Source organism: Anomalospiza imberbis, chromosome 3 (assembly GCF_031753505.1).
Source record: "Anomalospiza imberbis isolate Cuckoo-Finch-1a 21T00152 chromosome 3, ASM3175350v1, whole genome shotgun sequence".
NCBI lineage: Eukaryota > Metazoa > Chordata > Aves > Passeriformes > Viduidae > Anomalospiza > Anomalospiza imberbis.
Genome location: NC_089683.1, coordinates 113,295,035 through 113,307,391, shown reverse-complemented (window position 1 = coordinate 113,307,391; position 12,357 = coordinate 113,295,035). Strand labels below are relative to the sequence as shown.

Here is a 12,357-nt window from a genome sequence, read left to right as displayed (position 1 = left end):
TGAATGTCAAAGACACCTGAATGCCTACCTGACATTTCTATTTGAGACAACAGCCCTTGATTGGCAGCCAGGATGGGATCTGTTCTTTTAGTCAGTGCATATTCAGCTTGTGTAGAGTAATTTATTTTCACAATTCAGTTGCCTTAAAAATACCATGAGTTGGGATTGAGTGGGTTGTCTTAGGATGAGTTCCACCATGAAGTTTGTGGTGCAATTATTAAGATACTACAAAGCGATTTCTGTCGATCTGGTAACAGCAGCTCATCTGCTTTAGGAGGGGTTGGAATAAAGTGAACACTTTTTTCTTTGGAGATTAGACTTTCCCTATGGCATTTCTCAGTCTTTGCAGTCCTCCTTTGTCTTTGCCTGCCTGAGGGAAGAAGCTGTTTTATGCTTGATCATTTTGAACTAGCATATTTGGAGAAAAGTGTGCCTGACACCTTGGCTTCACCACAGACAAATGTTCCTTTGTATTTTCATGTGTCACGTAAAGGAATTGTGGAGATACCTGCTGTGTTTTCAGGATCCACCACGGTATGGCAGGGCTATCCATCTCCTTCCTGGAGAACTCCCACCCTAGTACGCCACGGAAGCACTCTCAGTCCCAGCCATGGCAGTGATTTAGTACAATGTGACGTTAGAAACATGACAAAGCAACTTCTTCCAAAATGAAAGGGAAATCAGGAGAATAGCTGAAAGTACTTTTAAAACCAGCAGCACAACAAGAGGCTGGGGGAGAGAATGTCTGCTCTTGGAGAGAATGATGGAGTTGAAGCTGCTTTTGTTCAGGCATATAAAAATATTCCAGAGATATTGTCTTTTTGGATTATGAAAAAGTCAAGCCACAATTCCTTCCACAGTTGTATTTCCTCCTTATTTATTATTGTTTTTTTAGTCATACATGGGGCTATAATTGAATGAATGGTTTTCCTTTCTTATCAGCAAAGGTGTTCAAGAAATGAACACCAGATATGTACACAAAGCACACAGATTTAGGAGAGTAAAGAAGTCTAACTATTTCCTGGCTAAATTAATTGTTTGATGTCACAAATCTTCTGTACCAAACTGCTGTTGGTTTGTTAAGGGCTCCAGGTGCACCAGTCACACCTGAGCAGCATTCTTATGTTGTTACCATCATAAACACATGGAAAACAATTCCCTCTCTACTTATGTTTGAAGACATTGGTAGCTGTTAAATGAAGTTAATAGTTTTTGCCCACCAGCATATATCATGTAAGAATTCTCAGGAATGGAGATAAGGAGAAAAGCCTGTGAAGTGACCTGTCAGCAATGCCACTAGTGCCAGATAATAACCCCTAATACCTTCTGTTAGTTAGTCAGAAAATAGAACAGCACCTTCAATCTTTGTTTTACATTTCTTTGGTTTAGCATTTGCAAAGTTCTTATTTTGAAGAAATGCAGAGGCTTGGGATAAAAAAAGATGAGCTATTACAGGAGGACTTGGCATTTGTTTTACCAACAGTTGTGTGTGAGTCACTGTTGTGTGGTGTTCTGCATGCTTTTGCATAAGTGTGATTCCAATAATGAATACATTGAGAACTCGGGTTAATTTATTAGCTAGCAATTTGTTTCTGTGTTATATTTCCTTGTTATTAAAGCACAAATCAGCTCTAAGTCAGAAAAGAGATTAATAGGAAAGATCCTGTTGGAATAACTGAAGATCTGCAGTACCTGTAAAAGATGCAAATTAAACCCACTAAAATCTTCTCTTTACGAGTGCTCATGGCATAACTGAGCAGTACCATCCTTGCCAAGAGCAGGTCTAGCTCTGAAAGTGCAAGTGCTGCCTTACAGCCGATTCCTCTGGCCTGCCATGAACGTGCCAGTGAGAACATGCCTGAAGCACACTTTTTTTTTTTTTTGCCTCAGAAAAACAAAGAGAGGAAACAATCTTCCAACTCAAAAAAACCAAAAAAAGGTGATAAATCTCTGCACTGACTCCTAATACAAGAAAAAAGAGGAGAGCTGTGAGATTTGCTCTCAAGAAACTGCTTTATTTGAAGCTTTTCTAGTGATCAGGAGGAAATCTTGGGTCACTCTATTACCTCACCTATTTCTTAACTACCTGCAACTTTGCCTATGACATTTGGCATATATTTTATGTAAATGGGCTATTTTCCTTTATAAATTAAAGAAAATCGGGCTTAATATAAGAAAAAAATGAGATGTTTTCAGCAATACATTTAAAAATCAAACTGAACTTTAGAAGAGAACATGAACTTCAGTTCCAGAAGCTGTGGTTGCACATTTTCAGTGGAGAGCATTGTAGCATTAGTGTTGCATTTAGGCTCCAGCCAGTTTACACAGTGTCATAAGCTTGTACTATTGATCTGATGAACTGTGGTTCCTTACTCCATGAAATAACTTGCATGCAATTCACACTTTTAAGTGGGCAGCTACACAGCAAGGGATTTGTTCTGGAGTAAAATTTCCAGTAGTGAAGCTGTACTTACATAAGAAGTGAGAAAGAGAAAACCTGGGAATTTGTACTGCATTATGTCGATTCCTCTGATCTCTTTTAGTAGGAAGAGGGAAAATCTTTTATCTTTTCTGAATATCTGCCATCACATGTTTGAGGTAAAATTTAATTAACAATATTTTCTGCAATCCTGTCTTGTCTGAAAGTCTAATGCATTGAGTTTTCTTGGAAACTACTTCTTCATTGAGATGAACATGAAAGTAGCATGTGATTAACTAAAATAAAAGTAACAATGGAAACATTTTGTGATCACAGATAAGAAAAAGTACCAAGTGAAAAAAATTAACTAATATAAAACAAAAATAAAAATTTGAGTTTTAATTCCAGAGCTTATCCCTTAGCAAAGTTTTATGTCTGAGAGAAGGTGCTTTTCATGCCAGCAGCAGCAAACTCAAAACACGTATGGTATTAAACATTTGATATTAAATCTGGGAAGATTACCTCATAGTCATAAAAATACTTTTATATACTTTATAAAAGGTGATGTCTAATAGTCAGTATGGCTCCTCAATGCATAAGATATGTATTTGTGTGTTAAGTGTGAACTACATGCACGTTTGAATTTTAAAAGCAGAACCCAAAGTTATTTTGAACATCAACAAAATTGAAATATTACCCAGGACATGTGTTTGCAAAAATTGTATCTTTAATAGTGTAAAATGATCAGTCTAATTATCAACACTCTTCAGGTACTGTAAGTAGGCTGTAGGGATGCAGCTCATTTAGACCCAATAAATTGTACTTCACTGCATATGACACCTAATTGGCAACGTTCCAGTGTAGCTTTTCAGGAGAAAACATTCTGAGTTCCAGCCTGTATGTTGGCACACTGACCTGGATTTCTGCTAGCCATCCATCACAACCGGCAGCTACTGCATGACTGTGTACAGCAATCTCAACAGGTTTGAGAGCTGGATCTCGGGAATTAGCAGGGGATCCATGTCAAATGTTGTGGTTTTAAAGATGTAACTAATCACAGAATAAAAAGGGCTGCTTGGACAGTATATTTTTAAAAAGAGCTTACACGTGTCATGTGCAATAGATCAGGTTTAACTTTTTTATTATACAAGTGATTTTCTTAATACTATTCTGTGGAAGGGTCTCCCTCTTTTAAGTCTATTGGGATCAGTTGAGATGAATTATCTCTCTATTCTGAGCTGGCAGTGACTGAAGGCACAAATCTTCAGGAAACCTGGAAAGGTTTTGCTTTCTAGATGTGCTGTCTGAGAAAAAGATGCAAGTGTTTTAACTGTTTTTAGTTCAGCAGATTGAAAAACGCAGGAATCTTTCTGCTGTGAATGAATTGGATCCCATTTATGGGAACAGATGGATCACCATATTTTAATCTGTTATGTTTTACATTTTACCTCAGATTTATTAGATTCACATTGTACCTCAGAGCTCTAGAGGAAAGCAAGATCTTATTTTCCAAATTATTTATACAGAATGGATAAAGTTTGAGGTGTCTTAATGTAGGATGCTACAAAGGTTGCTAAGACTTTTGGTTGGTTTGCTTATAAATTATATATGCTAATGAGCATTTTCCTAAGCATGTTCCATTTTCTCTCTATTTCACTCATTCAAATCCAGTTGAATTTTAGGGGTGATACGTAATGACTAAAGATTTTTCTCAGTCTTACAGACATTTATTTGTTTCAGGTTATTTCCTTGCAGGTAAACTGTAAACCATTACAAACAGCACTAAATTGCATTCCTTTTCAAACAAGAAATATGCCAGGAGAACCAGTGAAAGGTGTACCTGTGATTTACACCAGTCAGAGGGAGATTAAAACTAGCCACATGGGGTAGTGGCAACTGTACATTCTGAGTTCTGTCACTGTAAAACCTGCCTACAAAGCTTAGCAAACACTTAGGAAAGCAACAGTTTTGCATTTGAGGTCATGCAGAAACACTCTTTGGCACTAGAGCACCGGGTCTTGTGGCCTAGGCTCCAAAATCATCAAAATCATCCAGACTGAGGGTTGTTCTGGAAAGTACAATGTAGATTAGAATGTATATTCAGATAAACTGCTGAAAATTTATGCTGGCAAAAAAAAAAAAAAGTCCAATTAAAATAAAAAAATCCAAATTAAAAAAAAAATCCAATGAGGATTTAATGCCTAAACAGAGACTGTGCTGTGCCTGCTTCCCTTCTCTGGCCAAGCAGCAGCCAGGTTCTTTTCTGCAGAATGTCCTCAGCAGCAGGTATGGAAAGCACCTGGTTAAACCTGCAGGTTGACACTTGAGGCACAGTTAAGGAGGTTCTTATGGTTATGTTGGATTGAAAGGTGGCTTTTCTGTCTGCCAGACACACCCAACACACGAAAGAAATGTAGAGCCTGAATTGTTTTAAAACAAAAAGCATCCTCCCCTTGCTGTTGGAGAGGAAAGTTACAGCTGTGTACTTTCAAAGTACTTTATCACAGAGCTAGGAATTTCTTGAAGGGAGAAAAGCCCTGGTTTTCAGTCCTGAGTAAGATGCCTGGAGTTCATCAGAGCAAGCTGTTTGTTATAGGTGTCTGCCATTAGAATCATTTTCAGCAGCAAAATTCCATTTGCTCAGTGTTCATATTGCTGCTTTAAAGGCTTCAAACTCCCCTTGCTCCCACATGTGTTTCAGTGGGGATAGTTGGTCATTTTTTTCTGTTTAACAACGGTATCTCTAAGTTTCTCCTTTCATGTATCCCTCAATCTTTTATTTCTTGGTGTACTTCTGAAGGGATGATTTTGGATACACGGACATCAGGTGGATCTTGTTGCCTTTTATCTCACTGTGCTGTGCCCACCACTGGCATGGTCTGTGGCCAGCCTCCCTGAATATTGAACAATTATATGAACAAACTGCCTATCAGTTATTTGAACAAAAAAGATGAACAATTGTGCCAGTGCTAGATGAGTTTCTAGATGGGGATTCTGTGATTTAATCCTCCTCTCTTCAACACATGCAACATGCAGTAATTGCATGTTTCCTGAACACATGAGCTGACACATGGAAAGCTTGCCCAAGTACTTCTAAGAAATCAGCCATACAAATTTGAAGTCTACATTTACATTTGAAGAAATACAGTCCTGCAATGCTGTAGTATCTTACATGTTATCAGTGTTTGTTTTCTTGTACATTTATTTCAAAGGATATTTTTTGGACATATCTGTCATTCAGCACAAAAAGGCCAGAAGATCAAGCGAGTCAAAGGTTCTGCTGGTTCTTTTTTTTTGCATCTCATATTTATTTCTCCTCACCAGGTGATTTGTATATTGGAGGAGTGGCCAAAGAAATGTTTAAATCCTTGCCCAAGCTGGTGCACGCAAAGGAGGGATTCCAAGGCTGCCTTGCATCAGTTGACTTGAATGGACGGCTCCCTGACCTCATCTCAGATGCTCTCTTCTGCAATGGCCAAATAGAAAGAGGATGTGAAGGTATTAAATATGCTGGTTTTGTTGTTTTTTGGTTTTTTATATACATACATATATATATATATATTATAGTGAAAGTACTGTGCCAATCCTGCAGGTTTTTTTTGATATTTACACTCCATATATCAAGAGACTATATTTTACCTGCTTCTGATTGATCTTGCTTCACCCCTTCTTACATAAAGGCTGTGTTTTTTAGTATTATGGAGACAGGCATATGCCTGCCCTAAAGCACAGAGATTAATCTGAGAACATGAGTTAACTTCAGAATGTTAAATGTAGGTTCCTTACTTCCCAGCAGCAAGATTTTTTTCATGTGTTTTGTTTACTACTGATGTATTTTAATTAACGATAACAACAGTAACAATTAGCTTCAATGGAGTTCTTTATATCTTCATAACACGCAGGCATTAGTTAATGCTGACACATTAGCTAAGTAATTTCAATTTTAAAGCAGACATTTTGAGTTGGTTAATTCAAGGCTAATTTATGAAAATTTTTAATACCAATCTTCTATCTTCTGTATTTTTACTCATCCCTTAGATTAGTATTGATAGGAACCTTTCTATCTGAAATCAGTAACAGATAAATATGTTTTATCTCACAATATTATGTCCTTATTGACTCATCTGGTATATCATGAAATTTAAGTGAGGACAGAATTAGAAGAAGTGTATTTCTGATTCAGGAGTGTCAATCTCTAGCTATTTTTCCTGCTGTCATTTGATCCCACGTTATTTTTACTATGGTTTATGGAATAATTTGAATACATTTTCTGTCCCCGCATATCTAATTTATTCACATAATTCTGGATTTTGTGTTTATGTTCAATTTTATATGTTCTCCCTTCTCTCAAGTGCCATTCTTCTCCGGACAGAAAAAAATGCATAAATGACATTATAAAATCTATTTCAAGTTGGAATCTTAATGATTTTGATATCAAGCTTGTTGAGTATGCAAACTGACACTGTAAAAATCCGAGGAGAGTTGTGGGTTCCTCAAGTTTTAAGAGATAAGGCTTCCTGGTGGATAAAGTCATCTCCTCTTTTGTTGTGCTTACAGTGCATTTGGATAGGTGGAACATTTTTGTTCTTTACCTCCTACTTATAGTTAGCAATATAAGTTCTATTGTTAGTACACAGAAACAGACACTAAAGCTACAGAAAAATAGAAGATGGGAATTTTGCATATGTCTTTCAGGAGTGCAAAAATATGTATTAGTTCGCCACTGAGTTTAGAAAATTAGATTCTGCTTTCTGAATGGTTTTAGCAAGTCCATCCCTGCACCGTCCTTCCAGAGAGTCAAAGTATGTCTTAATTCCATTATGCATTTCATAGCTTCTTTTGAAATCATGTAATTCCTAAATGAATTTTTTATGCTTCAAAGAAATATTGCCACAGGCCTGGTGTGTGAGTTTTAAACCACTGGCACAAATTCAGCTATCAGTGGATTTTATAAAGCTACCAACAATTTAATAAAGGCCATAAAGCTGCTGCCCTTTTTGGTAGAGAGTGAGTTTTTTCCAGCACCAGAATCACCTGACACAACAAACTGGTCAAACCAGATGTGCTGCCTGGCTCCCAGAGAACTGTCTCCTCAAAAGTCTTCTGCCTGCAGAAGGAAATCTTTAACAACATGGAATGAAATATCCCCTTCCCACCTTTCTGCTTAACCTTGCAAGTTATCTCTTCCATCTCACTTGTTTACTTAAAGTCCTCATGTCTGACCCATCTGTCAGTCTTTTGTTTGCAGACCATTGATTCAGATTTCCAAAAAAGTGTTCTGCCACCTAAAAGATGATTTTAGGTCACTTGTGAATTCAGGTGCCTCCTAGAAAACCCTTGCACGCCTCAAGCTGCTCCTACCTCTGCTGCTGTGTCCAGCCAGGACTCTCTCCATCCTTACAGAGCTGAGAGTTCTGCACCAATCTCACCCTGCCATGGGATGTGTAAGCCCTGGAAGCCGCCCGAGACTCAGGTCCAGAGAGCTCAGGACACAGCAGCAGAAGTAATTTCAGAAGTGTTAGCCACCACCACTGCCAGTCCCCAAGACAGCTGGTATACACCCAGTGTTAAGGCATCAGGTTCTGGAAAATCTGTCCTGAGAAGTGAGGCACTTGGATTTGTTGTTTTTCAGATTTATGGGGTTGAATTCCCCAACTTTAAGGTGCATATCAGGGGGAAAAAAAGCATCCCCAACAAATCTTTTTCTCTCTTCTGTCAAACTGTCAAACTATGAAGCCATAATTTACTCCCAATTAATTCTGTTAGATTTTGTACTTAAAACATTTATATTTCTCAATAATTTGACGGTCATAAGTGCATTAAACATTTTGAGCAAGACCACCCATGGGATTGCTGTGGCAAGTTGTGCCTTTTGAAGTTTCAACCACAGGCAGAGAGATATCTCTGTCATTGGACATGAAACATAATTTACACTTGGCAGAATCCACCTTCTTGACCAATTTTCAATGACTAGAACAGATAGAAGCTAACAGCTAGAAAGATAAATATGCTAGCTAGCTCTTTGAATTGTTAATGGCAAACCACAAAGCCAGCCTGTGTAAACAGAGTTTTCCTCCAGTCAAATCCTTTTCCCACTTAAAATAAATTATGATAGAACCATAGTTTTTTATATAGTTATAAGAATAATGCACTGTGTATATGTGCATATAAAATATAATTTGTGTATTATATGAACTCTGTGAAAAAAATCACAATATTAACATACATGAAGATTCTTGATGGTAAGATAAGAATTTTTTTTTAATAATATATTGTAAAACATATATGTGTCAGTTCATAATGTTTAATGTGATATATATTGCATGTAAGCCCTCACATAGGGCAAATGTAAAGGAGATCACAAACTCAGTCAATTAAAAAGTCTGCAGTGAAGACTGAATAAATTAGAATATTTAAAATTTGAATATGAAAAAAAAAAGTGCTAGATAAGGGTGTGTTGCAGTATTTTTACTAATTACCTTATTTCTTCAATATATATATAAATATAGGAAAAGATTAACTTGTTTGGGCAAATATCAGAGTGTTTACTACATTAAACAGTCATCTTCTGTTCTTTGGGGAAAAATAATCCTACTTTTGCTAAAAGAAATGCTTATATGCTATGCTTATATGCAAGATAGTCGTGATGGCAGTTTTAGAATAATGACTAATACAGATAAGCCAAGAGTGCTAAGAATCAATTTAATACAAAAAAACAAACAAACAAAAAAAACCCTCACTTTTTTAGCAAGATTGTATTTATATTTTTTTCTAAATATGTGCTTTCACATGCACTTCCTAATGTGCCTATAGGCACATTATCCTGTAGTTTATGTACTTTCAAGTCCTTGTGACTTCTGCTCTACTTTTGCAAAGATGAGGAAATTCAACATTGCATAACTAAAGTGTAAATAAATCCATGAATATATAACATTTAAACACCTACAGATATTTTCACTTCAGCTTTGTAAAGTTTCCGAGTAGCAGAATCTGGTGAGAAAAATTGTGTCTTGTCAGCTGCGGGATTCTGTCATTATAATCCTCTGCTCAAGAAAGGGTGATGTAATGCCCAAATGTTTAAATTTCTGGGCTCAGAACTCCAAAGAAAAGGAAATCACTATCTAATGTCTGCCTGCTGCAGTCAGCTATAGGTGGTGGTGGTAATTTTTATTATTATTATTATTATTATTATTATTATTATTATTGCTACTACTACTACTATTATTATTATTATTATTATCCTCCTAATGGGAAAAAAAAGAAGTATTCATTTAGGGATGCAGTGTACCCTGCCCTCCCTCTCAGTGACTTTGATGACTGTTCAGGCTCTGCTTTAGACATTGAGCTGTGCCTCATTTAAAGGAAGAGGTCATGGAGCTGAGTTAAATCTTATTGGCATGGATTTTTTTAAATACCAGGAAATCAAAAGAAAATCCCACACTGAGATACTTGAAGGTCTAATGGAAAAGGAGTTACAAGGACTTCTCTCTGGGGTGTGATTTTTAATTTATTTATGTAATCTTTGGAGCAGCTTTGCTCTTTTGCTATCAATGACTGGCTGTGGGAATTTCAGACAGATATTGATGTGCCTCCTCCAAAACAATCTGGGACAATTTTATAATCCCAGAACCAAATTTTTCCTTGTAGTGTCAAGAGTTAGTGTGAAATGTGTGTGAGAGCTCATAGTAAAGTGTGGTTCACAGTCTGTACTTCAGTCTTCATTCACCAGCCACAGAGAAAGGCCTAGGAAAAGACAGACCACAGAGGATGATGGTGCTAATTATTCTTGAATTCAGGGTATCTGAACATGACAAAGGGCTAGTGAGGATTCAGCCATGCATTTACTCCGTTAAAGCATTCATAGCTATCCAAGGAAGAAAAAACCCCACACTTTTAATTTTCCTCCATTACATGTCATCAGCTCAATTAACCATTATATTTCTAGTAAAATACTGGCAAATTACTGCTTTCTTATTTTGGCTTGCCTGAAGATTTATGGCTATTAGCATTAATTTGTTTGCATTATATGGCATTTCTTTCTCTCTTTAACAGCAGCATGCACTTTATTCTGAATGGTTTTTTTCTGTGTTTGCTGCCATTTCAATATTGCTTACTAACATTTACTATATTTTGCTTTTTTTATTTTGCTGACAAAGTTGCATTGATGAAAGCTGATTTGCAAGGTAGATAGCCCTGTGTGTATTAAACAAGACTGAAACCCCCAATGCACAGCTGGATTTCTGCAATAAATGCTCTGTACATTTCAGAATTAAAGTTTGTTATTTCGTTGCTGATTTTGCCTTTCACACCTCTAAAACAATGGGCTAAATGAACCTTCATTTTCCAGCATTGCTTGCATAAAGGCTTTCAGTCTTGAATATGTTTGTATAGTGATTGCTTTAGTGCTTTGATCATTCTTTTTTGAAATTTCTTTATATTTCAGTAGTCTAGTTATGATCCTCTAGAAATAGAGTAGCTTTGTTTTTTCATGTGTATATCACATTTTGGCATGCCAGTTCATTAGTAGTTCCTTCCTTTTAGAAGGAACCTGCATGGGATCCCCAAAGCATGTGAACAGTTCTTGTCAACATTCCAGCCAAAGAATCCCAAACTGCTCTGAATTTCAGACCTAAATAATTTTAAATAATTTGTGGGATTAAAATAATTGTAATAGCATAGCTTCATTTTATTATTTCTTAGAACTTATTTCATTTTTCTATTTCATTATCCAGTTTTTCATATCCCAGAGTTTTGATTCCTGTGGCATCTGGCTTTGCTGTTTGAAATATATTTACAGGAAGAAATAATGAAGTTTTTAGACAACATTTAGCCAGTTAAAGGTCTGACACGAGATTAACAAATAACTGACTACAAAGTTAACCTTCCCACTCTACCTGGAATAATTCTGCTTCTGTTTTGTGCATTCTTATGTGTTTGACATAGTGATTTTACAACTAAAGAAACCCCCTCCCCTTTTAATGTTACATGCTGCTCCAAAACCAGTGAGTTCATGTGCTTTTGACTTGGTAACTCTTTGCTCATTTGATTTGAGATGTTGGCAGCTACTCAGTGTGACCCACTGGGAAAGTACCTTGCTTTGGGAGACGAAGTGCAAGTCCTTTTTTGTGTGTTCTCATCAGGCCCCAGCACAACGTGCCAAGAGGATTCCTGTGCAAACCAGGGCGTGTGCCTACAGCAGTGGGATGGATTCAGCTGTGACTGCAGCATGACCTCCTTCAGTGGACCATTATGCAATGACCGTGAGTACATGAAAAAATGTCCCTCTGAAAACCTGAGGCAACATTTGAAGCAAGTGCCTAAAGCTTTATGTTGTTTTAATATTAGATATTTAACTGGACTGGTAAACCCTGTGAAAATCTCTAAGGCTTGTGGTAAGAACAAAGAATGTGCTTTATAAATTTTGGACAGCGTGCAGTATCAAACACAGGCAGAACTTGGTTTTGTTGCACTCGATTCTGAGTCTAATATACTGATGGTGACCTGTTTAATGCAGTCCCTTTCCTGCATAAATCTTTCAAATGGATTTTTTCTTTTTCCTGATTGAAAACACGTTTTACATTTTGTTATCTTAATGTAGCACTATCACAAGGGCTATAATTACTGTGAAACAGTTGAGAAGGCTTATTATCTCCCTTTATGGATTTCTTTAGGTGACACACTAAATATGCCAATAATAAAAGCATGCTGAGTATTTTAGTTCTTTTAGATTTCATCTGAATAACACGCAGCAACCATCTGGTCTTCCAGGAAAAGCTTAAATGTGTCAAAAAATAAGGGCCCTGATTCACCAGCTTCATAATGTAGTTTTATTCCAACCTAACCTTATTGATCTAAATAGAATTATGCAGGAGTTGTGGTGGAATAATAATGGAGAGCCATAATGTTCCATGGTAAATCTTAAAAGTAAGCTGCTGACT

At 36.7% G+C, this 12,357-nt stretch overlaps 1 protein-coding gene across 33 annotated transcripts in view; it reads left to right on the top strand.

Moving 5' to 3' along the window:
- Positions 1-12,357, top strand: part of NRXN1 (neurexin 1) — a 674,512-nt gene that overhangs the window by 328,072 nt on the left and 334,083 nt on the right. For 20 of the 33 annotated variants that reach the window (XM_068186598.1, XM_068186597.1, XM_068186595.1 and 17 more), the window contains 2 exons: positions 5,744-5,917; positions 11,560-11,679. In XM_068186598.1, coding sequence (XP_068042699.1) covers positions 5,744-5,917; positions 11,560-11,679 — 294 coding nt within the window. Of the gene's footprint in view, positions 1-5,743; positions 5,918-10,575; positions 10,603-11,559; positions 11,680-12,357 lie in introns of all 33 variants that reach the window. The other 13 variants (XM_068186587.1, XM_068186579.1, XM_068186575.1 and 10 more) reach the window with 1 other exon arrangement.